Here is a 26,462-nt window from a genome sequence, read left to right as displayed (position 1 = left end):
CCCCCTCCTCAGCTCTCAGCTCCCTCTTCCTCTTGTCTGATGCCAAGTTCCTTGGAAGGGCCCACACTCCTGCCTTCTCTCCCTCACCTTCCATTCTTTCCATGCCTCCCCATCACTTCCTAGCAAAGGTGGGGCAGAAACCCAGTGAGCCTCATTGAGTAAGCCTTGACCTCCCAGCTGCTGCCTGACACTGTAACCACTACCCTCTGTTTCTGAAAAGTCTCTTTGCTCTTGGCTTCCATTCACCTTGCCTGTTCATTTCTTATTAGGGCTTAGCACAACTGTGAGTAAATCACTTTGCCTAAATGTCTTGCCTTGGACTGTGAACTCCGTGAGGCCAGGGGCCCAGTCTTCCTGACACATGCCTGATGCAGTACCTGGCACCTAGTAGATCTTGGTAAAGAGCTGAGTGGATGCATTTATCCTTTCCTTCCTTGGTCCTCCCAACCAGGCTGACTGTCCATGCCCCGAGCCCTGAGGGCAGGCAGTAAATACTTGGAGTGACTGCTTGAGACAAATGTCTGGGCCATGGCCTGTTCTGTGGTCCTAATTCTAAGGTTCCCTTCCTCTAGATCCTTTCACCCCAGCCTCTTGGCCTCCTCCCACACCTCAGTACTCCTTAGGCTCTGCTGTCTCCATCTTGGCTGAGAGAGCTCTACTCCTAGTCTTTTCTCTGCTTCCCCTGGACAGGGACTGGATGTAAAAATGAAGAACCAGAAGCGCCTAGGGGGCTCAATCAGTTAAGTGTCTCACTCTTGATTTCAGCTCAGGTCATGATCTCAGGGTCGTGAGATCAAGCCCCATGTTGGGCTCTGTGCTCAGTGCAGTCTGCTTGAGATTCTCTCTCCCTCTCCCTCTGCCCCTCCTGCTTGTGCTCTCTCTCATTTATAAATATATATCTTTAAAAAAAACGAAGAATCATTCAATGGGTTTCATGGCAAACTGGAAAAACAGAAGGATGAATGAATCTGAAAACAAAGTGAAAATAAAAAACAAGGGCATCTGAGATCTATGGGACAGTATCCAATAGTGCAACATACATACAAGGTGGGGAGGGTCCCATCAACCTGGTCTGATTTACTAGGATTTCCCATCCCCCTGCCCTACAGCTATGTGACTTGTATTTTCTCCTTTCTTTGTTAAGAACAGTCGTGACAAAGATGCAGATGTGGGGAAAAGAAAGGAATAGCACGTGGTGTAGGGGCTAAGGGCGTGAGCTTTAGGAGATGAGCCTGGGGCTGAATCCCTCCTTGGCCATATGCTAAGTGTGTGACCTTAGGTCGCCTATCCTCTGTGACCTTGGTTTTCTCATCTGTTCCTACCTGGTGAGAATTAGACAAGGTAAATACAAGGAAAGAGCCCACCAGAACCCCTGACCATGGTAAGTACTTAGCAAGTGCTTTTGCTCTCATTACAAATATGATCTTACTGTCATTTTCGTTTATGCACAGTCCTTTTCAGACTTGGTCTGTATGCAAATTAAAAAAAATATTTTCACAAGGGCGCCTAGGTGGCTCAGTCTGTTAAGTGTCTGCCTTTGCCTCAGGTCATGATCTTAGGGTCCCAGGATTGAGCCCTACATTGGGCTCCCTGCTCAATGGGGAGTCTGCTTCTCCCTTTGCCCCTTACCCAACTCATGCTCTCTCAAATAAATAAAATCTTAAAAAAAAAAAAGAAGACTACTGATCGAAAAAAAAATATTTTCACAATCATGGAGCATTAACATCCAATTTATTCTCTTAAAAACAAGAACAACAACAAATTTATTCTTCAATATTTAGTTTCTCACATTGCTACCAAGTAAGTATTCATTGACATCATTTTAAAGCAGGGGGGTTCCACAACCACTCCCTGCATTTTTGGTGGGTTTACTTTTGTGTTTTGTTTCCCTCCCTGCATTGTTTAACCCAAGCTCCCAGTGTGACAGGGACAGGCAGGTTCCTGTTATTCACTTACTTTTTCAGACTACACCTGGAATTAAGAAAGATCAGTATCCAGGCTCTGCTGCTGACTTGCCATGGGCTTTGGGCAAGTTACTTGCCCTCCCTGGGCTCCTGGGTCCCTTTTTATCAATGACAGGCTCTGCCCTACCCACCTCTCAGAGGCACAGAAGCACTGTTCAAACAAACACGTCCACCATCATTGCCACTCATGAGCTAGGAAGAAAGACACTCAAAGTCCTAAGTCCTCTTGGAGGCACTAGGTTGTAAAAGCTTCTTGGGAAATGCCTGTGATAGTCATGTTCTCTAACAGGGTGCAGAGAAGGCACTTAGAAATTCCTGCTTAGGAGTAGTAGTGGGGTGGTGGGGCCCAGTGATCAAGTGAACAGGGCTCAGGTCTCCCACCCATTTCACTTGTAACACTTCTGCCATTGCCCATCTTAAATCTTGAGGCCTCCTCAGAGGATCTAATTGGCACTGAGTGGAAAGGAACCACTCACCCGGCCCAATATACCCACTTTGCAGATGGGAAAACTGAGGCCCCGAGAGGTGAAGAGGTATGCCTACCAGCACTGTTCTGGATGACTCCTGAGTGAGGCATTTGCAAAGCATCCCTGAAAGGGTGCCCTAAGATCTGAAATGAGAAAGAACATAGTTCTTCTAGGGAGATCAAGTATGACCTGGGAGTACATTCTGGAAAGTCTGAAAAATCGTTTATCTTCTCCAATCCTTTAAACCAGGATGCCAATGTGAGGCCTGAACACCACTCCCAGTAGTCAGGAGGTATACATATGACAAAATGAAGGTGAGAGGGGATGTGTGAACAGTAACAAGTAAGGTAGGTAAAGCCCAGAGCTCCCCCAACTCACCTCCCCTTACTCCAGGGCCAAGAGCTGGGTCTGAGGTGTTCAAGGAGAGAGAAAAGAAATGACCCTCCCTGGTAAATGCCTCTAGGAGGAAACAGAGTCTTCCTGCTGCCTGTCAGAATGGCTGATCCTGAGCCTGATCTCAGCTAATTCGGCAGCTCAAGGGGAAGACACCACTCCTGTATCTGCTCTGCATCTCAAATGTACCAAGAGAACCGGCATGACTCAAAGGAATTGTTATTGATTTTCACTTGTGCAGCTGACCTAACAAAACCAATTCGTCAAGTGCCTGTCTGCCTTGCTGCTCCGGACACTCATCCTAACCTCGTGCAAATAAATTACACAAGCATCTAGGGTGATTTGTCAAGGTCTAGATGGGCAGGGGCCCTGGCTCCCATGGAAGGACTCCAGGCTACGTTGGGTAGGATGAGGCCAGCAAATAAATACCCCACAGTCGATCCTCTGTTGATCATTCTGGGGGGGCCCAGGAATCAGGATACCTCACAGCTGCTGCTACACTGGAAACCAACTGGCTATGCCCAGGAGGGGGTTTTAAGGAACAAGGCCCAAGTCCTTCAACAGGACTTAGCAGTGACATTCTCACTAGTGTCTTCTGGTTTCTGACTCCTTGATTTTGGAGGATTTGATGGTGCCCCACAATCAGGAGGCACCAAGCTCTGGTCCTGGCTCTGCTACTGGAAAAGTATCCTTGGGTCAGCTATGAGATGGCGATGATACCACCAATGGGAATCTAGGACTCTATAAAGGCCAGGGGTTAGACTGAGGGTCTAATCCTTGTTCTCCCACTTCCTGGATGTTGCCAGGGCAGGAACCTTCACCTTCAGTTTACAGCACTTCACCTATAGCATAGGGCCTGGAAAAAGTACCTACCTCCTAGTGTGGAGGTCGTACAGACTGAAAGAGAACATGGAAAGGACCATAGGGCCTCACACCCTTATCTCTTCCTTCCGCAGGCAGGGACTAAAGGTTCACAGAAGGAAGTAATGTGCTTAGGGCCACACAGCAAAGTAGGGCAACATCAGGAGGGGTTAAAATGAGAGGCAAATATGAAAGGCTGATGAGCAGAGCAGCGATCACCCTGCTCTCTTGCTCTCCTGATGGTGGCTGTCGCTGAAGGGAGACAGGCGGAGCAGGCCAGGGGCACATCATGGATCACTGCTTGAAAGGGTCAAAAACTTTATTTGCAGGCCTTGTCTTTGTTTTTGAATTTAGAGGTTTCCTGCCATCTAGGGTAAAAGAGTAGTTGGTGTCTTGCTGCATGAGGTTTGTGGGGCTTGCCTTGGGGCTCTGTCCCCATCCCTTTTGCCTGCTCTCTGGGCCCAGGAGTTCCTCCACTGTGGGATAAGGCACTGTGTGTTCTGCAAGAAGGCGCTCACGGCTGGCTGGTAGACGACGAGGCGGCCTTCTCAGGGGCTACAAAGCTGAGGCTGTTGAGGGGTGGAGTTGAATTTGGGACCCTGGCAGGAGGCCAAGTGGTGAGGAGATCCAAGGCTATGGTAACTCAGCCTGGCAAGTCTGGTGCTGCTGCCTCCCGGCTGGCACCAACATGACAGCCTCAGGATGGAATCATGCCTTTGCTTCTTTTGCGGTCAGCCATGGTTCTCCGGTTGTGGTTGGCTCGTGTGGCCTTGTTGGCTTCCTTCTTCCTGCGTTCCTGGGTAGTCTCACGGCTCTGCCCGTGGCCCCGGGGGCTGCCGGCCACTGCAGTCGAGCTGTCATGCCTGTACCTAAGGGAGGAACAACCCGCCCCAACATATGAGAAGAGCCCGCCACCTTTCTCAGAGGACCCATGGGAGAGGACATGCCACCTGGACCAGGACACCCATGTCCCCACTTCCAGTGGGAGAAGTAATGGAGCCCAGCAAGGGCAGGGCTCTGGGGGCTCTGGCTGGTCCTGTGTCTGGTGAATTCTCTTCCCTAAGCCCTGCCTCCAGGTGGGTCCCTGGCCCAGCTGTGGGCTAACCATAGCCTGCAGCAAGGAGAGGAGGGGCTGGGTACAGGGATGGGCCCGTTCCTTCCTCTGTAAGAGGGTGATGATAAAGTGGCTACTTCATAGGGTCCTCCTGAGGGTTACATTAATACATGTAATACACTTGGAGTTTAGGTGTGGGCTTCCTAGGTGGTTGACTGAGCCGTCTCCAGACGGGTCCCCTCCCACCAGAAACAACTCTTTGAAATGCTCACCCCTTCCTGGCAAGGAAGGCCATCCGCCTGGCTTCTGCTTTCTCCCGCAGCACTGCAGGGTCCTGTACAAAATGGTCGGGCTGTGGACGGGAAGGGGGAAAAATAGTCTAGAGTCATGAGCCTCCCCATGTCCTGAAGCTGTAGTAAGGCTGCGCCTGACTGAATCTTGCTGATGCCTCCAGGCCAGGAGTGGGAGAAGCCACAGTGTGGCAGGGTGATGCCCTAGAAGGGAGCTGCCCTTGTTTGGGTCCAAGGTTCCCATCAGAAGCCTCTCTCCTCTGTCCTTCCCACCTCTCTCGTGATGGGAAGGAAGCTAAAGGGACTAAGGCTTCCTGCACAGACATGGTGGGGCAGGTGGATCACAGTTGGAACACGGATGACAAATGGGGGATAGGCCATGATGGCTACCATGAGAGGCCATCTTGAAGGCCCAGATAGCTGCCCATGGGAGTTGACTCATCCTCACTCTAGTGCTACTACTAATGTGCTGTGGGAGTTCCCAGTCTTTTTTTTTTGTAAGATTTAATTTCTTGGGGCACCTGGGTAGCTCTGTTGGTTAAGCATCTGTCTTTGACTCAGGTAATGATCCCAGGGTCCTGGGATCAAGTCCTATGTTGGGCTCATGCTCAGCGGGGAGTCTGCTTCTCCCTCTGCCTCTCTCCTCTGCTTGTGCTCTCTCTCATTCTCTCACAAATCAATACATTAAATCTTAAAAAAAAAAAAAAAAAAAGATTTAATTTATTGATTTGAGGGACGACTGGGTGGCTCAGTGATTGAGCATCTGCCTTCAGCTCAGGTCATGATCCTAGGGTCCTGGGATCAAATCCCGCATGGGAGCCTTACATGGGGCTCAATCCCAGGACCCTGAGACCATGATCTGAGCTAAAGTCAGATCCTTAACCAACTGAGACACCCAGGTGCCCTGGGACTATTCACTCCTGAAGACCATTTTTTTTTTGCCAGTAAGCACAGGAGCCTGGACTAGCGGCTGTGACTTAAGGATCACAGACAGCTCTTAATGGCCTATACTGTTTAAAAAAACACAAAGAAAACAAGTACAACTGGTAACATTTGAAAACTGGAAGATTTTACATAAAAATCTGGGCTATAACTCTGGGAAATGAACTAGGGGTGGTGGAAGGGGAGGTGGGTGTGACTAGGTGACGGGCACTGAGGTGAGCACTTGACGTGATGAGCACTGGGTGTTATTCTATATGTTGGCAAATTGAACACCAATTAAAAATAAATTTATATATATATATAAAAAAAATCTGGGCTAATCCTGTGCCTGGGAGGAAGAGAAAGCCCTGGAAGCTCTGGGCCTATGTTTATGCTGAGAAGCCCCTTGGGCAGATTGTATGTGTGCTCCTACCACATTGGCCATAGTTTCCATCAGTTTCTGCTACTCATTTACATTGGGTAGCCTGCATTTGTCTGGGCACATCTGAATTTGTCACTCTGGTGGGAGGGTACGAGGTGATCCAGGGATCCCAGGGTGCCACTCTGTTCAACCTGAGCAACACTGCCCTTATCTGTTTTATATGCTGAGGTTCTAGTTAAGGCTTTATTTGAAGAAAAAGTTCAGCTGCTAAAAAATAGAAGTTTCAAACCCACCAGCTCAGATGACCTCCAAGGGCTCTTGGGCTCTAACATCTCTGAGTTTCAGAATTGCTATCCTAAGCATGGTGGCAAAGAGCTACCCTTCTCTCAGCCCCCAGACTCCTGGGCCTAATGAATCCAGCAGCTCAAAGGCTTGGCCTCTAATCTATCCCCTAAGCCCTCACTAGGTAGTGGAGGGGAGTTCTAAGCCAGCAGCTCTCCAAAAAGGCATCCTAGGCTCAAAGGAGCCCCTCTTCTTCCCTGGTAGTGATCCAACGGCCGCCTTAAAGCCAGATGCAGGCAAGCAGGGGCGTGGTGGTCCTAATTTGCTCCTTGGGAACTACACCCTCCCCTTCATCTTCCACCTGCCAAGGAAGTACCTTTGGAGCCTCGTCTTCAGCCTCTTCCTCTTCCTCCTCCTCATCCTCTTCCTGCCCTTCTCCAGGCACTTTGGTTCTCAGCACCTGAGGGATGGTGAAGGGCCTGAGGGTTTAGAGAGAAAGTGAGATCAAAGACTAGATTAAACTTGGAGAGGGAGCCTTGGGGAGGAAGGCATTGGGCTGGGTGAGAGGGGGTGATCAGGATGGGGATGGGCTCAGGCAGCTGGACAAAAAACCAAAGTGCTTTTCAAGCCAGCTTTGCTCCAGCCCCCTGACTCTGGTACAGATGGTACCCCCTGAGGGTACCAGAGTCTGATGTGGGGGCTTAGGGGAAGTTGAGCTGGGGCAGCTCTGCTTTTATCTGCTTTGGGAAATCTGAGATCCCACTTCAGAGAGTTTTCTGCAGTTAAGAAGAACAATGTAAAAGGACTGTGAGAAACCAAAGAAATGCCTCCCCATTCAGCATGGGTTGGACCAACTAGTTGGCCAAGGGGCTGGCTGATGGTGGAGGGAGCACTGGACTAGGAGTCAAGAGGCCTCAGTTTGGGCCCTGGCCCTACCTCTGACTTGCTCCCATGATCAGGGCCTTGGCCTCCCCATCTGTATAAACAAGAGGGTTCAGGAGTGCTGCTGTGCCCCCCCAGAACTCTGCCCTTTTAGGGCCCTGCAGCCTCACCTGCGGCTGATGAGCTCATCATCTGAGTCAGCATCGTTGGCGCCCACCTGGTTGCCGTCATATGTGTCATCATACTCATCCTCATAGTCGTCACTGCGGTAGGGCAGGCCCTCGCCAGGCTGCAGTGGCACCTGCAATGGCAGAAGTGTGGGGCAGAAGGACCCTGAGCTGGCTGGTCCTGCACAACCTGCCCCCACCCCCACTGCCCCCAGCAAAGGCCTGGCTTGGAACCTCCTACCTCCTCCACCACCACGCTGTATTGCTCGTAGCGCTGCCGCTGCGCCACCACCTCCCGCTTGTCGTTTAGCAAGCTCCGAGTGTTCTCCTCCTTCCTGGTGTTGAGAGAGGCAGGGGACAGGGAGGAAGGAAAACCATCAGACTCTGAAGGCTGTGAGGGCAAGGGTCCAAAGCATCACAGGCTCAGGCTGGCACAAACTGTGACATATAGTGTCAAACACCAGTGTGGGGGTGGGAAGGTGGGACTTGCCACTGCCAGTGTCCATGTGACTGGGTCTAGCCACTCTGGAAGGCCTTCCAAAGGAGTTGTTGCATGGTAAAACATGCCCATCCTTTGGCCAGGAAATTCCTCTTTGAGGCGCCCACTCTGGGGAAACGCTGGCTGTGAGCATAAAGAGGTCTGAGGGGGAATGTTCTTTTCAACATTGTTTGTGACAGTGAGAAATGGAAAACAACTAATGTCCATCACAAGGGAAATGGCCAAATGACGTCTCACATCTATATTACAGAATGCCAGGCGGCTGTTATCAAGAATGACATTCGTCTATTTGTGCTGATGCAGAAAGAATTCTAAGACTTATTCCTGAGGAAGAAAGCATGCTACAGAAAAATGTATACAATAGGATCCCATCTGTAATAAAAAGCATAAAGCAAATCAGACAATCTGTTCCCATGAAAACACAGATTATAGTATACATATATCAATGCACAGAAAGAGCTAGTAAGTCCCCTGCCAAATGACAATGGTTACTCCTGGGTAGGGCCTGAGATTATTTGAACCTTTTAAGAAACACTAATTTGTGGCAGCCCTGGTGGTGTAGCGGTTTAGTGCTGCCTGCAGCCCGGGGTGTGATCTTGGGGACCTGGGATCGAGTCCCACATCGGGCTCCCTGCATGGGGCCTGCTTGTCCCTCTGCCCGTGTCTCTGCCTCTCTCTCTCTCGCTCTGTGTCTCTCATGAATAAATAAAAAATAAAATCTTAAAAAAAAAAAAAGGAAACAAAAATTTAGGGGCACCTGGGTGGCACAGTCAGTTAAGCCTCACACTCTTGGTTTTGGCTCAGGTCAAGACCTCAGGGTCCTGGGATCGAGCCCCTCATCGGGCTTCTTGCTCAATGTGGAGTTTGCTTGAGATTCTTTCCCTCTGTCCTTCCTGCTCATGCTGTCTCTTTCCCTCTCTCTAAAATAAATAAATTCTTAAATAAAAAATTAAAAACAAAAATTTAAGAGCAAGGTCCCATGTGGCCCTCTTCCTGAGCTCAGGGGAACCACAGGGGACCTCAGGGGTATGTGGGGTGAGTAGGGGTAGCTAGCTGTCTTCTTCCTCCCATCCCCGCTTTCATCATGGTGGCCTTCTGTCTGTTCTACAGTTCAATCCTCCATGTCAGATTGCACTGGAAGAAAAAGTCCAAAAGTTCAATTCCTATTATATATCACAGGTGAAGATATTCGGGTGCAGTACACGGAAGGAGAGGGATGTGCTTGGGATCGGTGATCCGTAGCACAGCCTCAGTGGGGACTCAGGGCTCTTGACTGTGGCTTTGCAAATCTGTAGAAAAACCTGGCTTGTCAGACACATAGACAGGCCTGTGGAATGTAGTTTCTAGCCCTGCAGGGGAAAATCAATATGAGATGCCAGGCAAGAAAATCCAGCTTAGCTGTGAAATCAGTTTTCTGGAATGTATCAAGGGTAGGGGAAAAAAAAAGAAGAAGAGATACAAAGTCATACACAACTTCCACAAAAATCTTCTATTAACTGGCTTTTGGTGCAGGGAGGGACAGGGGCCTGAGTGTCTCAGGCTGTCTGCCTGGAAGCCTGGGGGCAGCTCAGGATTTGGCTTCAACAGTTTTTACTAAGGGCCTACTATGTGCCAGAGAGGGTACTAAGGCTGAGTTGTGGGAGAGATTGAAAAAAGATCTTGATCTGTCCTCGTGGAACTCATAGTCTAATGAGGGTTACAGGCAAATGGCGGCTTACGTGAAATATGCTGAATGGAGGTAAGCGTGCCCTGGGAACATAGAAAAAGGAAACGTTAAAAAAAAAAAAAGAAAAGAAAAGAAAAAGGAAATGTGAACTCTGGCTCAGGGGGTCTACTGGGAGAGGGGGGAGGAAATGGAGGCACTGTGGTGTAGGGGGCATTTGATCTAGACCTGGGAAATTTCTTGGTCCACAGGAAAATTTTATATCATGCCAGGAAAGGGGGCCTGTGACTGCAGCCCCGGCCCTTACCTGGCTCTCTTCACTAGGCTAGGGGCTGAAGAGGAAAGAGGCCAAGAGCAAGGCAAAGTTGCCGGAGCTCGTGCAGGTGGTTGGTGCCATTGAAAGGAGCACATCAAAAAAAAAAAAAAAAAGAAAGGAGCACATCTGCCCTTTCCACACACATTTCCTGAGGGCCTAGTAAGTGCTAGGACCTGTGCTGAGTCAGGCATCCAAGGATGAATGAGAGATGTCACTGTCCTTTCTGTCACACCCCACAGCTCCTGGTCCATCTGATCCCTGATTCTGGGGAGTAAGGTCCTGCTGTGGGTCTCTGGTTTATGTGGATCCCTGGAAGGGCCAGAGAAGCCCTGCAAACTTTACCCACCCAGGGTCCTGGGAGGTCACACAGGCAGGAATAGTGGAGCCTAGTGCCCTGGGCATCCCACCCAAGGAGGGGCAGCCTTTGCCCCATGACCCCATTCAGAACCAAGAAGGAAAAGAAAGGGGCAAAGCCAGCCAGGAAAAGATCCATGTGAGGGCCAGAACTCCAGTCAAGTCTGGAACACAGGTAACCATGGCCTCAGAGACTTTGGAGCAAGTCCTTCCTTGGCCCCCTACAAGATGACAGGGGGCCCCCTGAAGGCTCCCCTAAAGCCCAGACACTCTTCCCCCTCCTCACTTCTTCCACCCTATCCTTTGAGGCCCAACTCAAACTGGCCATTGGGGGGTGACTACCACCTTTAAACTTCTAAAGGACTAGTAGGGCAATAAGCCCCTCCTTTTCCAAGTGAGGAAAGGGAGATTCCAAGAGGCAGGGTGACTTTCCAAGGTCACCCAGCTTCTACCAGCCGAGCCAGGGCCAGAACATAGGTCTACTGGCTCAAGTCTGTTCAGGGACTTCCTGAGTGGTGTGACCGATCACAAGCAAGCCTCTTATCCTTGCCAAGTCTTAATTCTACATCCCAGGAATGAAGTAAGATGATGACTAAAAGTGAACCTGGCACCTGCGGAGCTCAACAAAGTGAATCCTGTTTCTTTTTACTGCAGGACTTGTCAGAACCATTAATGAGCTAATGTGTTCTGTGACTCTCCAAGAAGCAAAGTGCATTGACATTTTCTTGGCCATGGACACTTTGCTGAGGGAGAACACTCATAATCTTCCAGGGTGCCACGGTTCATTCCAAACAAGTTCTGGGACCCCACCTTATACACACTGCCTTCTTCAACTAAGTATGATATCCCTATAGCACATGTGCTTGGCATCTACCCAAGAGCCACCCTCCATCTCACCCCCATTCCTAACAGATTCTCATTTGGTTCAGGTCTTTCCATCTTTCCCCCTTCTCCTGGAGCCTGGGCCTCAGCCCTGTGACCCAGTTCACCACTGAGATATGAGTGGAGTCTGGAGACTTCTGGGAAAGGCTTCCTGGCCTCTAAGAGAGATACAGGAAGATCTGGTCCAGACTTCCTCTTGGCACTGTCATTTCTGGAAGTCCTAGCTGAAATAGCTGCAGTGACCCAGTGGCTTCAAAGGAACCAGCTCTGAGAGATGGCAAAGATGTGTCCTTGATGATGAGGCTGAACCACAGGTTAACCAAGCCTAGAGTGTCCTACCTTGCAACTCCCTATCATGCAAGGAACAGATTTCCCTGTTACTTGAGCCACTGAGTTCATCCTATTTGATTTAACCACACACATACATTTTAACCCAAGCGTGACCTGCCTTGTGCTACTTTTCTCATGTGCCTGCTGACTGTCCTGCCCAGATTAGGACACGTGTCCCCACTGAGGTCCCTGTAGGCCCCACCCCAGCACCTCTCCCACTCTGTCACTGCTTGTTTAATGGTCTAAGTCTTTCTCACGGTCTCTGTTCTGAGAGCAAGGCCCGGGTGCCCTGCTCACCTTGTCTCCCTGGTGTCTAGCACAGAATCTGGAGCTAGTAAATCACTTAATAAATATTTGCTGAATGAATAAATAAATAATGAACACATGAATGGAGGCTTTGCCTCTTCGCAATCCCCAGCCCCCAGGCTACCCAGCACAAGTTCAGTAAACATTTGCCGCCCAGTCTCTCTGCCTGGCAACTCGGAATGCCCTAAGAGCAGGCACAGCCCTCCTCATCTGCCCCTGTCTCCATAGCCAAAGCTGCAGAGGGTCATTCCAGTCTGGAACAGTGGCCACTGATGCAGGATAACATCTCTAGCCTGGGATCTGGGGATGTCGCAATGTGTGTGACTAAGCAGTTTACAATTGCTTCCTGTCCAGCCAGCCAGATGGCTTTATAGCTGCCCTGTGCCCGCTCCCCCAAGACCTTGGCCAGCCAAGCTTCCAGCATCGGATGGCCCTGGGGTTGGGGAGCAGCACAGGGCCCTCACTTGAAGCAGTAGCTTGCAATTCTGCCATTGGGGCTCCTATCACAAGAACAAGGCAGGTCCCCCACTGCCCCTCTCCGAACCTCCGTCTTTTGTATATATGATGGGGGAGAGGGCAGACTGTACTCGTCTAACAGTTCCCAGATTTCGGGATTTCATGAACCAGTACCATTTAGGGGAACTCTGGGGCTAGCATAGTGTTGTCAACATCTTATCTTGCCTTTTATATTAAACCCCATATTACAACTATTGGCTCATGGTCCCTCCAATGGGCCTCTATTCCAAAGCCAGGTCATCTTTCCAAAGCATAAAATGTGTCAGCTCATGGGACCCTCACCATGTTCCCCACAACCTCAGGGTCACTGCCCATTGTTGTTCACTCTGCCTGAAAGGTTTCTTCTTCCCTGCTCTTTGCAGAATTGGCCCTTTAGCCCTTCCTCATCCTTCCATCCACTCTTGGTTCCATGTCATTTCCTCAGAGGAGCCTTCCTGCTCAGATCGAACCCCCTACCAGAGGCTCAGAAGTCTGCACACCTTCACCTTATAGTCCCTGTTAGATCTGCAATTTTACTTTACTTGTTTGCTAAACTGATTAGTGCAAACTCCACAGGGCCAGGGGCCGTGTCTGTTTCATTGTCCACTACACTTCTAGCACCTCATAAATCCAGGGCCTAGTATGCTGTAAGCATCAGGCAAATATTTGTTGAATGAATGAATAAATCATAAATGGACTTTTCAATGCCAAAAAAATAGAAAGGACATAACCTAAAAATAAGGAGAAAGATCTTAAAACAGAATATATTCACCTTCTGAAAAGCTTACTTAGTACAGATCCTTAATTTTCTCATTTTGTCACAGAATGGAGAAAATCATGTGGAGTAGCAGCTTCTGGGAAGTACTGCTTAGATTTATTGCCCAGAGATTTGATGGTTGACACATCCAAAGATATAAGAAGGGAAGAGGGGGACAGTTTAGTTCTCTCTGGCCTTTTGCTATCAACAAGGGGATTCATTAAAAAACCATACGGTGCAGAGTCAGAGCCTAATGCATAAGCGTTAGAGAACCTGCCCCTGCCTGCTGGGAGCACACAGGTCCTGAATTGCTGGGGTGGGGGGCGGGGGGGCGGGGACCCAAGTCAAAACTCAGGCCAGTTCCTTAAAGATGGAGCCCTTATTTTTCTTCCATTTTTTTTCACTGCACTTATGGAGTTGGGGTCCCTGGCACCCCACAGCCCCCTGTACTCACCTCCTGCCCTTGTGCACCCGGCTCAGGTCCACTGAATCTCTGCTAAATACATCAAACTCGTCATTCTGGAAGATGTTGTGACGAGATGTCAGCAGGGGTGTCGGGTCTGGCTTCACCTGCCTGGTTGGGGGGAGAGGGGATGTCATAGAATCAGTTTCAGGGGGATTGGTCAGCTGATGCTCACTTGTGCCCTATGGATCCCTACAATGTTACATTCATTAGATTCTCCATTCCCCTTCAACAGCCACATGAGACACAATCTAAAAACCTGCCCTGTCTGGCCCCTACCTGGGTATGCCACATCCCTCCCCCTTGGTCCCACATGCCATCCACACAGATTTTCTTAAAGGCTCCCTCCCTCACTCAACACTCACAACAGTCCAATGAGATAGGGAGCTAAGATCACTCAACCTTTCTGTGCCTCAGTACCCTCCTCTGTAAAATGGGCATGAAGTGGCTAAGAACTTATCCAAAGACAGAGCTAACTTCATTCATTTAAGAAACGTAATTTGTTCATGGAAGAAACACCCATTTGTAAACTCATTCCTGTGAGCCCCATGGGCCTTCAGGGAAGCAGTGGGCCAAACTCCGAAACATAGGTGTGAGAAAAGTGAGAAGCTCTGGCCATCCTCCTTCAGCAATCTACTGGAAAGGTGACGATGACAGGAGCAAGCCAGAAACTTCCAAGCTCTGAAAGGCTCAGTAATCTCTTTGTCACATTCTATGTTTCTAATCTCCTCCGATAAGGTGTTTTAGGGCTGTCCAGCTGTGCACACTCTCTGCCCTGCAGGGGGCATGTGAGGACCTCCTGGATGGCCTAAAGTTTTGATGTTTTCCCAAGGAGGGCATTCAATTATATGGTTGGCAAACACTACTGTGGAGAAGAGACAAAGGGCTGAGTTTTGGCATAAGAGTGGGAAGCAGGGGAGCTAAGAAGTGCTTCAGGCCAGGGCCCTGACACAGCCTGGGCGCCCTGAGCCCAGCTCCCACCTCTCTCTCCTACCTGTCCAGGCTGCGGTCCAGCTGGCTGAGGGCAGGGGCCAACCGCTCCTCCAGGATGTTGTTGATCACCTGCTCCGGGTTATAGCTGTACTGCTCCAGGCAGGCCAGGATGAAGCCCTCGCCAAGGTCTGGCAGCAGATCCTTTACTTGAGAGATGAGGGAGTCTAGCTCCACACCACACACAGGGGGACCTAGGGCAGCAGCTGCCCCCATGCACTGCAGAGAGAGCTGGAGTGAAGGAGGGGAAGGCCAGGCCAGGTGGGTGATAGGGCAAAGGGCCCCGAAATGCACAGGATGGGGAATCAGGGGACCTAGTATGAGTCCTGGCCCTGGCACCCCTGGGTCTAGGAACTCAGCCAAATGACTCAGGTCTCTTGAGTCTTCATTTCCTCCCCTGGGAAAAAGGGGATTCTATGACTTACTGGTGGAGGTACTTCAAGCTGTGTGACTTTGGGCAGGGCACTTCTCTTCTCTGAACCCCAGCTCCCTCCATATAAAATGAGCATACTACCATCCACCTCATGGGATTGTTTCAGATGGTTCAGAGAGAATCTTGCACCTGAAGCGGCAAGCACAGGGCCTGGAGAAGACTATGAGCTCCATAAATGACTGTGGCTTCTACTAATCCTTCTCCAGCTCTAACAAGTTGATGGCTGATGCTGGAGAGGAACAGCTATCACCAGCCCAGGCTTGTGAGCTGCTGCCCTTTGATTATATTCTTTTTAATAAGGGGGGATTCAGCTCATATCTTGCTCAATGTGACTTAATTCTGCTAGGTTTTTCATTTAAGGAAATTCACAAATCAAACAAACAACAATAAAAAATCATCCAAGTGTCCAATAAGAAGCCAAATGGGGAAGGGGGTGAGAAAGGTGGGGAGGACTGTCATTTTCCAAGGCCCTGTGACAGTCATGGGCCTGAGTCTAACCAGAAGGAGATTAGAAACTGTTAACAGAGCACAGAATGGCCAGCTGGGCTCTAGCCGCTCCACACAACAGCTCTGGGAATCCCAACAAACTTGTGGAGGCAAGGATGGCGACTGTCCCCACCTTATAGATGGGGAACAGAGGCTAGATGTGAGTGATGTATCTATGGCCCCACAGCTGGTGAGTGGCAGAAACAGGGTATGCCCCTGAGCTGCCTGACCCCAGAGACCATGTGGTCTAACCCTAACCCTATATCATGCTGCCTCCTAGCATGCAGAGAAGTCCTGAACTCAGTGGCCAATCCGTACAGCTGGAGACTTGGCAAGTTCTGGAAAAGCCCAGAGGAAAGTACTAGATCAGAGGCTTCCAAACTTGCTCAGAGGAGCCCTGCAGTCCCATGGCAGGGCATCTAGGCTGGCTGAGCAGTGAGACCAGGCACTGCTCTCCACTGCATCCAAAGCAGCTCCATGGTGACTTGTTTAGAGGAGAGCACCAAAGGATTTCATTTGGAAAAAGCTCCACTGCTTCATTATATACAGGAGAAACTGGGGTTTTGGCCACCGAAGCGACTTGACTCTATTAAAGGCAGCACAGAGCAGACCAGCAGCTCCAGCAGCCTGAGGCTGTCAATTCCAAAAGCAACCTTTTTCTCTGAGAGCAGAAACCAAGAAAGGAGAGGTTTCCTGGAAGGAGCAGGAGAAGCAGGGGAAAACATTTCTCCAGACACACACCTCCTCTTCCTCTGCGTTTTCCAGATGTGAGGACGGTCCACTGATTGGCTCCACTGTCGCAATGACCCCATTAGGATCCTCAGCCACCGGTGGATCTTTAGCATCTGTGGTTTTCCGTCGGTCCACCCCTTCCCATGCACTCTCGACTGCCTGGAGGATATAGGCAGTCCGAGTCTCGTCCCTATGACACGTGTTAAGTTGTCTCCCTCTTCAGTGCCAGAGCCTTTTCTGCCTCCCTTGCTCTGAGGCAACATAATTTCTCAATCCCTTCCCAGCATCTGACCCCAAGACTTGTGTTAGGAGCAATGTGGGCTGTACCCAGTGGGCATCATGGGCACCCAGGCTGCATGGAGAAACAGGCCAGACTATGACCACAATGGCCTTGAAACCTAGTACCTGCCACTCAGCAGAAAGCAGCTCTGGATGAAGACAGGGCCAGAGGTATCCTGGGACATGATATTTAGATGAGCCAGCAACTCCTCCTCTGCACTGACCGCTAGGAGGAGGGCCTGATCGGGGTACTGCCACCGGGCTTCCTGTCCAACTAGCTGAGGGCTTCCTACAAAAGCTGGGGACCCATACAGTATCCCTGAGGCAAGACTGAGAAACCTGGCTGAGCCTCTAAAATGGCCCACAGGCCCTCCTCTCTGTCCTTCCTCCCTCTCTACCACCCTGGACATTGCCAAGCCAGACATCTGGGAGTTGCCCTAGACTCTTTCCCTCCCCTTCTAATCCAAACCCCCACTAGGCATGCCTGAATGCCAGTACCAGCATCCTCACCAGCCCCTGGGCCTCAAAGAGGTCCCAGGCCAGGCTATTCTCCTCCCTGTGCCAGATAGAGCTTTTCTAAAATATAAAACTGACCCTGTTACTCCCTGTTTTGCACCTTTCCATGACACCCCAGTGCTCGTAGGACAGAGTCCAAACTTCTTAGTGAGAGTTATCCCAGAGCTGTGCTGGTCTGCTCACCCCCGGCTCATCTGCAGTACCATAGCCTCCTTCCACAAGACCTCAGCCCCACTCTGTGATCTACACAAAATGTCTGTGGGCTCCCCAGATGGGCCTCTCTGTCCTCCATCCACTGGGAACACTCAGCTCTGGGCTTGGCCTCCTCCACTTTCTTCTGCTGTTCTCAGCTTGGACATCACTTCTGTCTCACAGCCTTATCCTGAGTTTGCTGGGTGAGGTGCTTTCCTTGGCTTTCCTGTCCTCTGATTTTCTCCCATATGACACTCTAACTGCTTGTTTACTTGTCTGTGTCCCCTCCTGCAATGAGGTCTGTGAGAACAGGGCCAAGTCCACGTTGGTCGCACAGGCCCAGACACTCAGTAAACACCTCCAGAATGCAGGACTCCTACCCCACCCAGCTCTGAGAATTAGAGTAGTCAACTCATCCAGGAACAGGGACTGGGGCTTTGGTGGGCACTCTGGGGAAAGCTGGCTGACCCATGCGTTCTGGAGCCAAACCACTCTCTGCTCCACTGGGTCCTAGCAGCCCATCTCAAACCTGGTCAGGCCAGGTCCTGTCCCAGTGGCTGTGGAAGAAGGATACAAGACCGCTGAGGCCTGCTGTAGCAAGCTGACATCATCAGCCACAGGGAAGAGTGTGTCGTAGTCCCGAAGGAACCTGCTGGGCAGAGAGTAGATGGAAGGGACAAGGCTTGGGCAACAGGAGTACTGGTCTGCTGCCCAACCAACAAAGCCCAGAACCTTAGACTATGGTGAGCATACGGCAGAGGCTCTGGTATGTAAGGCCTTGTGTGGACTGGTCCCAGCTCGGCCACACTCACCTCTTCTCCTGCAGCAAGGAGCTGAAGATCTGAAGGAACTCTTCAATGAAGCCCTGAATGTTGTCACAGCTGGAACAGACAACAGGGAAGATGAGCTCACTCTATGTAAATGATCTGTAGCCCCCCTCCCTGCCTACCCACCTGGCTCCTCTACAAGGCCTCAGGCCAGCTGGAGGAAAAGAGGCATTTGTCTCTTTTTCCCATCTCTGCTCAGCAGGGAAGGGGACGGATGAAGTGAGGGGATGGCCTCTGCTGGGCTGGGGAAGGGGCTTCTTCCACCCAGGCAGTTGCTCCCAAAGGCTCACCTGCTTTCCAAGACAGGGAGAAGGCAGATCTGGTTCATGAGGATATGAAAAATCTCCAGTAGCTTCTTCCTGGAATGGGACAGCCTCTGCCACAGGTCACCTAGCAGCCTTTGAAGGCCAGAGAGAGAGAGACAAAGAGAGAAATAGAGATCTAGGAGATCAAAAGGCCCAGAGGGAGCTTATTCTCAACAGTTGCAGGTGCCCCTCCTCTAGGCTGAGAAAGCCTCACAATTCACTGTGGACAGCAGGTGGCAAAAGGCTACAGGCCCTGAGAAGGCCAGCTGATTCCAGGGCTGCTTCTTGTTTAAACTGTGGATGGGAAACCAGTGTGCCAATTAACACGAGCTTTGAGTAAATGCTGAGGGAAAAGACTGCGAGGTAGGGACACTGAAGCTGGTCCATGGTGTCACCCCCTTGTTCTTAGAGATGGGGACACTGAAGCCAAGGGAAGGCAGGGCCTCCCTCCTAGTTTGTCCCCTGCTTACTTGCTGTCTTCAAGCCTCCTCTTCTTAATTGCAGACTCTAGTTCAGGAACTGCTATTTCATAAAAGGAAGCCAGTCTGTGGAGGCACACATGGGGAAAAGGTGGGCTTAGTTAAAAAATACCATACTTCTATGAGGAAATCACAGCAACCCATGGGACGGCCCATTTCTTGCTCCTAAGTGGTCACCACAGCAATCTGCTTCCAGAACCACCCTCACTCTTCCCCAAGCTCACCCCCAGATCAACCCACTGTGGCTGGTCCAGGAAAAGCCTTGTGAGAAGTGACCTGTAGCTACGTGCGCACCGCCCCCCTTCACATGGGAAACAGGCCCAGACAGGCTCCTTCTCACAGAGCAACCAAAGGGCTACTCAGAACTCAATGAGGTTTGAGAAATGAACAAGGTCATTTTTTGTTTGCTCAAACCTGCTAGTGGCTCCCCACCTACTAAGACATTAAACTATAATTCCTCTCTCTGGTACATCCATAGCTTGCGTGGAGTAGCCAACCTTGCTTCTCACCTTAGCAACCTCACACCCATCCCCTTTCCCAACTCAGACTCCAATTCTCTGTCCCATCCACACACTTCATGGTGATGCTCACCCACATGATTACCCCTTCCCAGAACTAGGTGCCTAGCATTCAGAATAGTTACCCTTACAACTTACAATGGTGCTGTCCCTCTTCTGTGGTCAATTCTTCCTCTGAATATCTTATGCTTCCCAAAGCCAGAACTGTAGCCTTAGGGCCTGGGAGATGCTGAATTTGTAGCGGGTACTCTAAACACTTAACTACTGATTGACAGGATTCTGTGGAATTTCTATACACATACACAACAGAGGGTAACTAGGCCCAAAGAGGCAGGCTTTCTAGGACCATGGCATGGCACCCAGAAAAAGACAGAGCTGAGTTTGGCCCAAACAGATTCAGGTGTTGCCAGGATACATTGCTGGTGGGAGAGTAAACTGGAACAACCCCTATGGAGGGCGATTTGGCGAGATCTATAAAAATTTAAAATGCACAAACCATCTGTTCTTGTGATTCTACTTCGAGGAATATATTCCTCAGATATCTTGCAAAGGTGCACAATGATGTATGTGCAGTTATTCTTTGTAACATTTTTCTGTGATAGCAAACAACTGAAAAAAAAAACCTAAAGGTTGATCTATGGGGTCTAGTATTCCATACAGTACAACAGAATTCTATCTAGTACCAAAGATTGTAATTGCTTTGTATACTGATACACATTAAATTTAAAAATAAAATGCACCCAGCCTCTAGAACTGTGAGAAATAAATTTCTGTTGTTTAAATAAATAAATAAATAAAAACATATATAATACATATAGTACTCATAATATGTCAGCAGTTAATTTAAAAGATAGGGGGGTGTCTGGGCAGCTCAGTCAGTTGAGCATCTGACTCTTGGTTTCAGCTCAGGTCATGATCCCAGGGTCACAGGGTTGAGCCTTCAGGTCATGATCCCAGGGTCACAGGGTTGAGCCTTACGTCAGTGGGGAGTCTGCTTGAGATTCTCTCTCCCTCACCCTCTGCCCCTCCCTGCTTGCACTCTCCCTAAAAATAAATAAAATTTTTTTAAAAAGCAGAAAGGGTGATATGTAATGTGCATATCTCCTTATATTTACATGCATATCTCTGGAAAATTCCACACACACAAATAAAACCCCTAACGATGGTGGTATGTGAAAACAGGACTGGGGACAGAGGAGACATAGATGGCTTTATATATATGTAATAATTGTTATTTTTTACAATTTTTTTAAAGTAAGCTCTACACCAAGTGTGGGGCTTGAACTCATGACCCAGAGATCAAAATTTGCATGCTCCACTGACTGAGCCAGCCAGGAGCCCCTCAGTATATATTTTATACCTTTTGAGTTTTGAACCATGTGAATATATTATTTATTCATAAAATTAAGTGACAGAGAGATACTCAGATATACTTGAGGATGTCTGGGAGGATGGAGTTTGTTCTGAGAGGATCAGCCACAGAGTTGTTTGATGGCTGTAGCGCCTTCCAGAAAGTTGCTAGGAGTGAAGTGGCTGCATTTGCTCAGCGGGCATTCCTGGGCTCTAGCACAGTGTGAACAGGCTGGGCCAGCCCCCTTGCTCTTTGTGGGTCAAAGGCATTGTCACACGTACAGTCAACAGTGCTTTTCTTTCTTCCTCCTCACTCTCAGATGGGTGGAGCCACTCTTCTCCCTTCACTATGGCTTGCAGGAAAGTCAGTTCTTCCAAAAATTACCCTCTGTTGACCCTTTCAAAAGCAATCTATGCCATGTTTGGGAAGACGCTTTAACAAAATGGGAAAATGCCTATGGGGGTGCCTGGCTGGCTCAGTCGGTAGAGCATGTGACTCTTGATCATGGGGTCATGAGTTTGAACCCCACATTGGGGGTAGAGCTTACTTAAAAAAAAAAAAGAAAAGACAATGCCTATGGTAAGTGAAGATAATCAGGATACAAAATCCTAAGAATAGCATGATCTCTCATAGTGATTTTAATTTTTTTTAATGAAGATTTTATTTATGTATGAGGGAGAGGAAGGAGCAGAGGGAGAAGTTGATAAGCAGACCCTGCATTGAACATGGAGCCCGATGTGGGGCTCGATCCCAAGACCCTGAGATCATGACTTGAGCTGAAACCAATAGTCAGCCGCTTAACGGACTGAGCCACCCCGGAACCCCTGATTTTAATATTTTACCTTTAGGGATTTTTCAAATTTCCTATGAGCATTTGCCACTTTAACTGTGAGAAAAGACACCTTTTTCAAAAAGTGGACAGCTACAGGGCTATCCTAACCCCTTTCTTCTGGGGAGAGTGTTGATTGGTGCTGTATTCTAACATCCTCTGGGAGGCTGATCAGTCCTCACATCAGAAGCTGAGAAGACCCAGGAGGGGTCAGGGAACCGGTACCATCTCTGATGCAGGTCAGTGCTGGATACATGTTTTGTTGAATGGGCAAGTGAATGATTGAATGGACTGATAGCAGAGTGGATGGAATTGGGCAGCTCCCAGAAGCTCCTGCAGACAGTGGGGAGAGATGTCTGGCAAGAGCAATAGCCAGAGGCCACTGAGAGCAGGCCAGCCCCCACTGTTGCCAGGCAACATGCAGGTTACCAGCCCAGGCCTGTGTACCCTTTTCTCATCGCCCAAGAAACAGATGAATGCTCCTGGTGCTAAGTGGGCAAGGAAGGTCTCCCTCCCTACATTTTTCTTTGCTCATATCCTCCTCTACATCTTTTCTCATCCTGGCAGGATCTTTCTATAACTCCTTTGCAAAAAAGTTCCAGTGGCGCCTACAGAATAAAGGCCCACTCCCTGCCAGCGAGGTCAAAGCTCACAGTCTGGCTTCTACCAACCTCTCTGAAGTATCTTTTCCTGTTACCTGCTCCTGTTCCTGCTACCCTGGGCCCCAAATCATCCTACTTCATTCCCTGGCTCTCCTTGGATACACTCTGGGCCTTCCCCTTCACTCCGCCTGCTTGGAATATCCTTCCTGCCACTGTAATCTTTCTGTCTAGAAGGTTCCTCTTCATTTTTCCAGATCTCATGTAAGGGCCATCATGAAACCTCTTATTCCACCAGACAGAATTTTGCCTCCTTCCTCTGGGTTCCCAGCCCCACATGTAGCATATCTACTTGTTTCTTTGCACGTGATCTCCTCTAGACTTGATGCTTAAGTCCTCAGGCCACTTCTTATGATCTGTTAGTCCTTTGTGCCTGACCATGAAAGGGGATTTGAAAAGAACAGAGCTGAACTAAAACTGTCCTATTTTTTGTTGGTGGTTTAGGTTTTTTTTCCTCCCCTACCTAGTTCTTAGCCAAAAATGGGTATACTCTAAAATGCAGGCTCAACACAAGCAGGAGCCTTACTTGTCTTCTTCACTACTGTAACCCCAGGCTGGAAGAGTGCCGGCACATCCTAAGTACCCAGTAAATGTCTGCTGAATGAGGATGTTAGCTAGAATCTCTATTTTAGCACTCAGGACTACTGCTGTACCTGTAACAGAAGTCGTGTTTCTGGAAGGTTTGGCAAGCCAGGGGGAAGATATCCAGAAAGGCCCAGAGCGTAGTGCAGGTATCACAAAGGTAGAGGACAATGTCTTTTAATTCCTGTTGCCAAAAGAAAACACTGCATTATTCTCCTCCGCCCCCAGACACTACTCTGTAGTGGGTCTGAGACAAAGCTGACAAAATCCGTGGGAGTCAAGAGGCAGATGCCTTGTGGGGGGAAGAGATCACTGGAGGTCTGAGTGAAGCCTGGCTGATCCATCTCTAGGAGCACGGTTTGGACAAGTTACTCAATCTCCTTCCCTCAGGTCTTGCTACTGTAGCTCCAACAGGCACCCACCCAATGATCTCTGGGGTTACCTCTCATTCTAGGATAATACAGTTCTCTCTTCTAAGCTGAAGGAGAACCAACCCCTGAACCAGAAGACAACACCTGGAGTCCTATACAGAAAGTACATCCCATCAAGAACAAGAATATCAAGCCCACACTTTTCGTACATTTTGAAGAGCATATACAGAACACAGAGTTCTTTCTTTCCTCTTTTTTTTTTTTTTATGGAGTGCTTTCTTACACACGTTCCTGAGGCTCCTGACTATTAAAAGCAGGCTGAGCAGTTGTTAGGATCCCTATTTTACAGATAAGGAAACTGAGGTTCTGATGGGTAAAGTGACTTGCTCCCACAGTGCTTGGTGTGCCTCTTTCTGAAACACTTGTTTTTCCACAAAAGTGCAAATTCCAAGAGGGTAGCTCACAGCTGCCTCTATCCTGCTCTATCTCCAGTGCTTAGCACAAGGCCTGACACATGTCTAGGCTCCTTACTTTCCTCTGCCCTAGACTGTAAGTTCCATGAGAGCAGGGGCCCTGTCTGCTTTTGCCTGCTCCTTTACCCTGAAGCCTCAGCACATGGCAGAGCGTCCTCAGTACAAATCTGCTGACCAAACTCAGGGCTCAATGAATAACACAAATGAGTTCACTGTGCTGAACTAAGTGAGGACTGAGCCGCCATCCTCTGCACTCTAGTTTCCTGTTCTTCCCACTACTCCCTAAATGAAGCTCCCAGAGAGAAATAGAAATCTCACTGAAATGCTTGAAGCCTGTATGATGGGAAGAGTGGCTTATGGAGTTGGGGCAAAGGGCCAGGAGCAGGGGAAGAAGCTCTTGGGTCCCCTACTAGCTAAGAAGAAGCTGGGCTGACAGGCAACCTCACCAGGAGAGGCATGTCGCTGGGGGTCAACCGGCCCCTCTCTTCAAGCTTCTGGGGTGTGGCACTGGCTCCGTCCCCTTGCAAACCACAGTGCTGGAGGATATTACTGAAAACCTGTGAAACACAAGAAGGAGGTCTCCCACATCCTGTCAAACCAGCAGCTAGGACCCCTGACCTGCAATCGGGGGTGGGTGATATGAAAGCTGCCTTGGGATCTCTCGAGTATGTGCCAGCATTCCCAAGAAACCAGCCAAGACTACAACAGGGCCCAGGGTCAGAGTGGAAACTGTAAAATGGGGATGATGAGGATTATTCTTCTTACAGGATTGTGGTGAGGATTAAAAAGACAAAATGTAAAGGGGCACCTGGCTGGTTCAGTCAGAAGAGTGTGCAGCTCTGGATCTCGGGGTCGTGAGTTTGAGCTCCAAGTTGGGTGTTGAGGTTACATAAGCAAATAAAATTCAAAAAAAAAAAAAAAAAAAAGACGAAATGTATGAAAAGCCCCCAGAATCCTGTAGAAATTATCTGAATGGATATGTTGGGCAAGTGTGTGGTAATGATTATTTAAGATACACATTCAATAATATATATTTTTGGATCCTCTGCAGATGGTGATTTATGGAAATACATTGAAATCAAAGACAAATCAAAAGTGAGGAGAAGGGATGCCTGGGTGGCTCAGTGGTTTAGTGCCTGGTGTCCTGGGATCGAGTCCCACATCGGGCTCCCGGCATGAAGCCTGCTTCTCCCTCTCCCTATGTCTCTGCTTCTCTCTGTGTCTCTCATGAGTAAATAAATAAAATCTTAAAAAAAAAAACAAAAAACAGTGAGGAGAAAACAGCCCATTGTTATATCATGCAAGTCTTTAACTCACTGCGCCATCTTTTAAGTATGCTAGCACATAACTGTCCTAAACGTTATCGTGAATAGTGGAATCTCCTGGCACTGGAATTATGGGTTAATTTTCCTCTTTCTGTTTTTTTTCTTTATATTTTCCAAATTTTCTACGATGAACATTATTTTATAAAACAGTTTTATAGAACTTTAAAGCTCTCATTTGAGAAACACAGGTCTCTTGGAAGGGTGTCCATAGAGGTTATGGCTGTTGGCAAAGTGCACACAATTTAAGCTCTTTTAGTATAAGTGCTAGATAGCCTTTAGATTTTAGTTTTGTTCAAGCAGGGAAAGGGGCAAATTTGAAAGGGTGCACTGTGGGGCATGATGCAGAGATTGTCTAGGGATAGGACTGGAGAGGGGTGGTGGGTAAATGTTTCTTGGGGCTCTTCCAGGAAAGTCCAGGGATATACCATCAGGTTAGGGAGGGGATCTGGGCAGGACTGAGAGCTGGTACCTGAAGGATGGTGGGCATGGTTTCATCCAGGTCATTATAGTAACTTGGCTGCTGGGTAAAGATGTTTCCTGAAAAGAGAAGAGAAAGGCAGGAATTGGGAAAAGAGGGTGAGGGAGGGGAGGACACATTACAAATGGTTGCCAGCATGTTCTGTGACCTTTCTTCCCTTTCCTAAGCCCTTCTGCACTAGAGCAGTCCTGGCCCCAGGCCCTGCTGGCACAGAGCTTTGGCCCAGCCTAGAAACTTCCCCAGCATGAGGGAGGGACTTTATTCGGTACAATTTAACCTTTTAAACACCTCTGCATAATGAATTACATAAAAGGCCAGCCCTGGTCAAACCAGCTCATCCTGATGTCCCCAGGGAGTGATCACACTTGGGCACTGTGCCTTGTATAACAGCATTGGCTTTGCAAGTGGGTATTAGTCATCCAGGAAAATCAGGAGATATGATCTCTTTGCTCAAGAAACCTGGATGCTACAATCCAGGATTCTTGCCAGGCCACGCCTCTAATAATGTGAGGAGACTCTAGGGAGAAATTTGTCTGGAAATTCTCTTACCCTCTGCTTTTGAATACACTAGCCATGCTAATCCATCTTCCTCCAAGAGGAGAGGTCTGGGAGAGACCTAGAGACAGGTTTACCACACATTTGCAATTGTTCCTATAAAACAAAGCTCCTTCCGACCGTCTACTACCTCTAAGCACTGCTGCTGTTGTGAGTGCGTAGGTTAGAGCATATGGTCACTGGAACAGAAACCAAGTGTTCCGGCTGCCGAAATGGCGAGGGAGGAAGGGAAAATCATAGCTAGCCAGGAGACATGATGATGCAAAATACCAACACCCTTAAGAAGAGGCCAGGGTTCTTCAGCCCACCATAATCCTAACATCTAATGCTGGCTGACTGTCAGGCTGTGCTGAA

The 26,462-nt window shown here is 49.0% G+C and overlaps 1 protein-coding gene across 4 annotated transcripts in view; it reads right to left on the bottom strand.

Annotated features, from left to right (window-relative positions):
* Window positions 1–1,714: 1,714 nt before the first annotated feature.
* ASCC2 (activating signal cointegrator 1 complex subunit 2) overlaps window positions 1,715–26,462 on the bottom strand; it is a 41,675-nt gene continuing 16,927 nt past the window's right edge. For 2 of the 4 annotated variants that reach the window (XM_041729019.1, XM_041729021.1), the window contains 15 exons: window positions 25,545–25,612; window positions 24,197–24,307; window positions 22,978–23,090; window positions 18,959–19,033; window positions 18,474–18,581; window positions 18,169–18,237; window positions 17,931–18,005; window positions 16,379–16,559; window positions 14,723–14,949; window positions 13,720–13,839; window positions 7,905–7,998; window positions 7,667–7,797; window positions 6,991–7,093; window positions 5,012–5,091; window positions 1,715–4,554 (listed from right to left, as the gene is read on the bottom strand). In XM_041729019.1, coding sequence (XP_041584953.1) covers window positions 4,383–4,554; window positions 5,012–5,091; window positions 6,991–7,093; window positions 7,667–7,797; window positions 7,905–7,998; window positions 13,720–13,839; window positions 14,723–14,949; window positions 16,379–16,559; window positions 17,931–18,005; window positions 18,169–18,237; window positions 18,474–18,581; window positions 18,959–19,033; window positions 22,978–23,090; window positions 24,197–24,307; window positions 25,545–25,612 — 1,727 coding nt within the window. In that variant the 3' untranslated portion in view covers window positions 1,715–4,382. The remainder of the gene's footprint in view (window positions 4,555–5,011; window positions 5,092–6,990; window positions 7,094–7,666; window positions 7,798–7,904; window positions 7,999–13,719; window positions 13,840–14,722; window positions 14,950–16,378; window positions 16,560–17,930; window positions 18,006–18,168; window positions 18,238–18,473; window positions 18,582–18,958; window positions 19,034–22,977; window positions 23,091–24,196; window positions 24,308–25,544; window positions 25,613–26,462) is intronic. The other 2 variants (XM_041729020.1, XM_041729022.1) reach the window with 1 other exon arrangement.

Source organism: Vulpes lagopus, chromosome 14 (assembly GCF_018345385.1).
Source record: "Vulpes lagopus strain Blue_001 chromosome 14, ASM1834538v1, whole genome shotgun sequence".
NCBI lineage: Eukaryota > Metazoa > Chordata > Mammalia > Carnivora > Canidae > Vulpes > Vulpes lagopus.
This window is presented reverse-complemented; position numbering and strand designations above follow the sequence as displayed.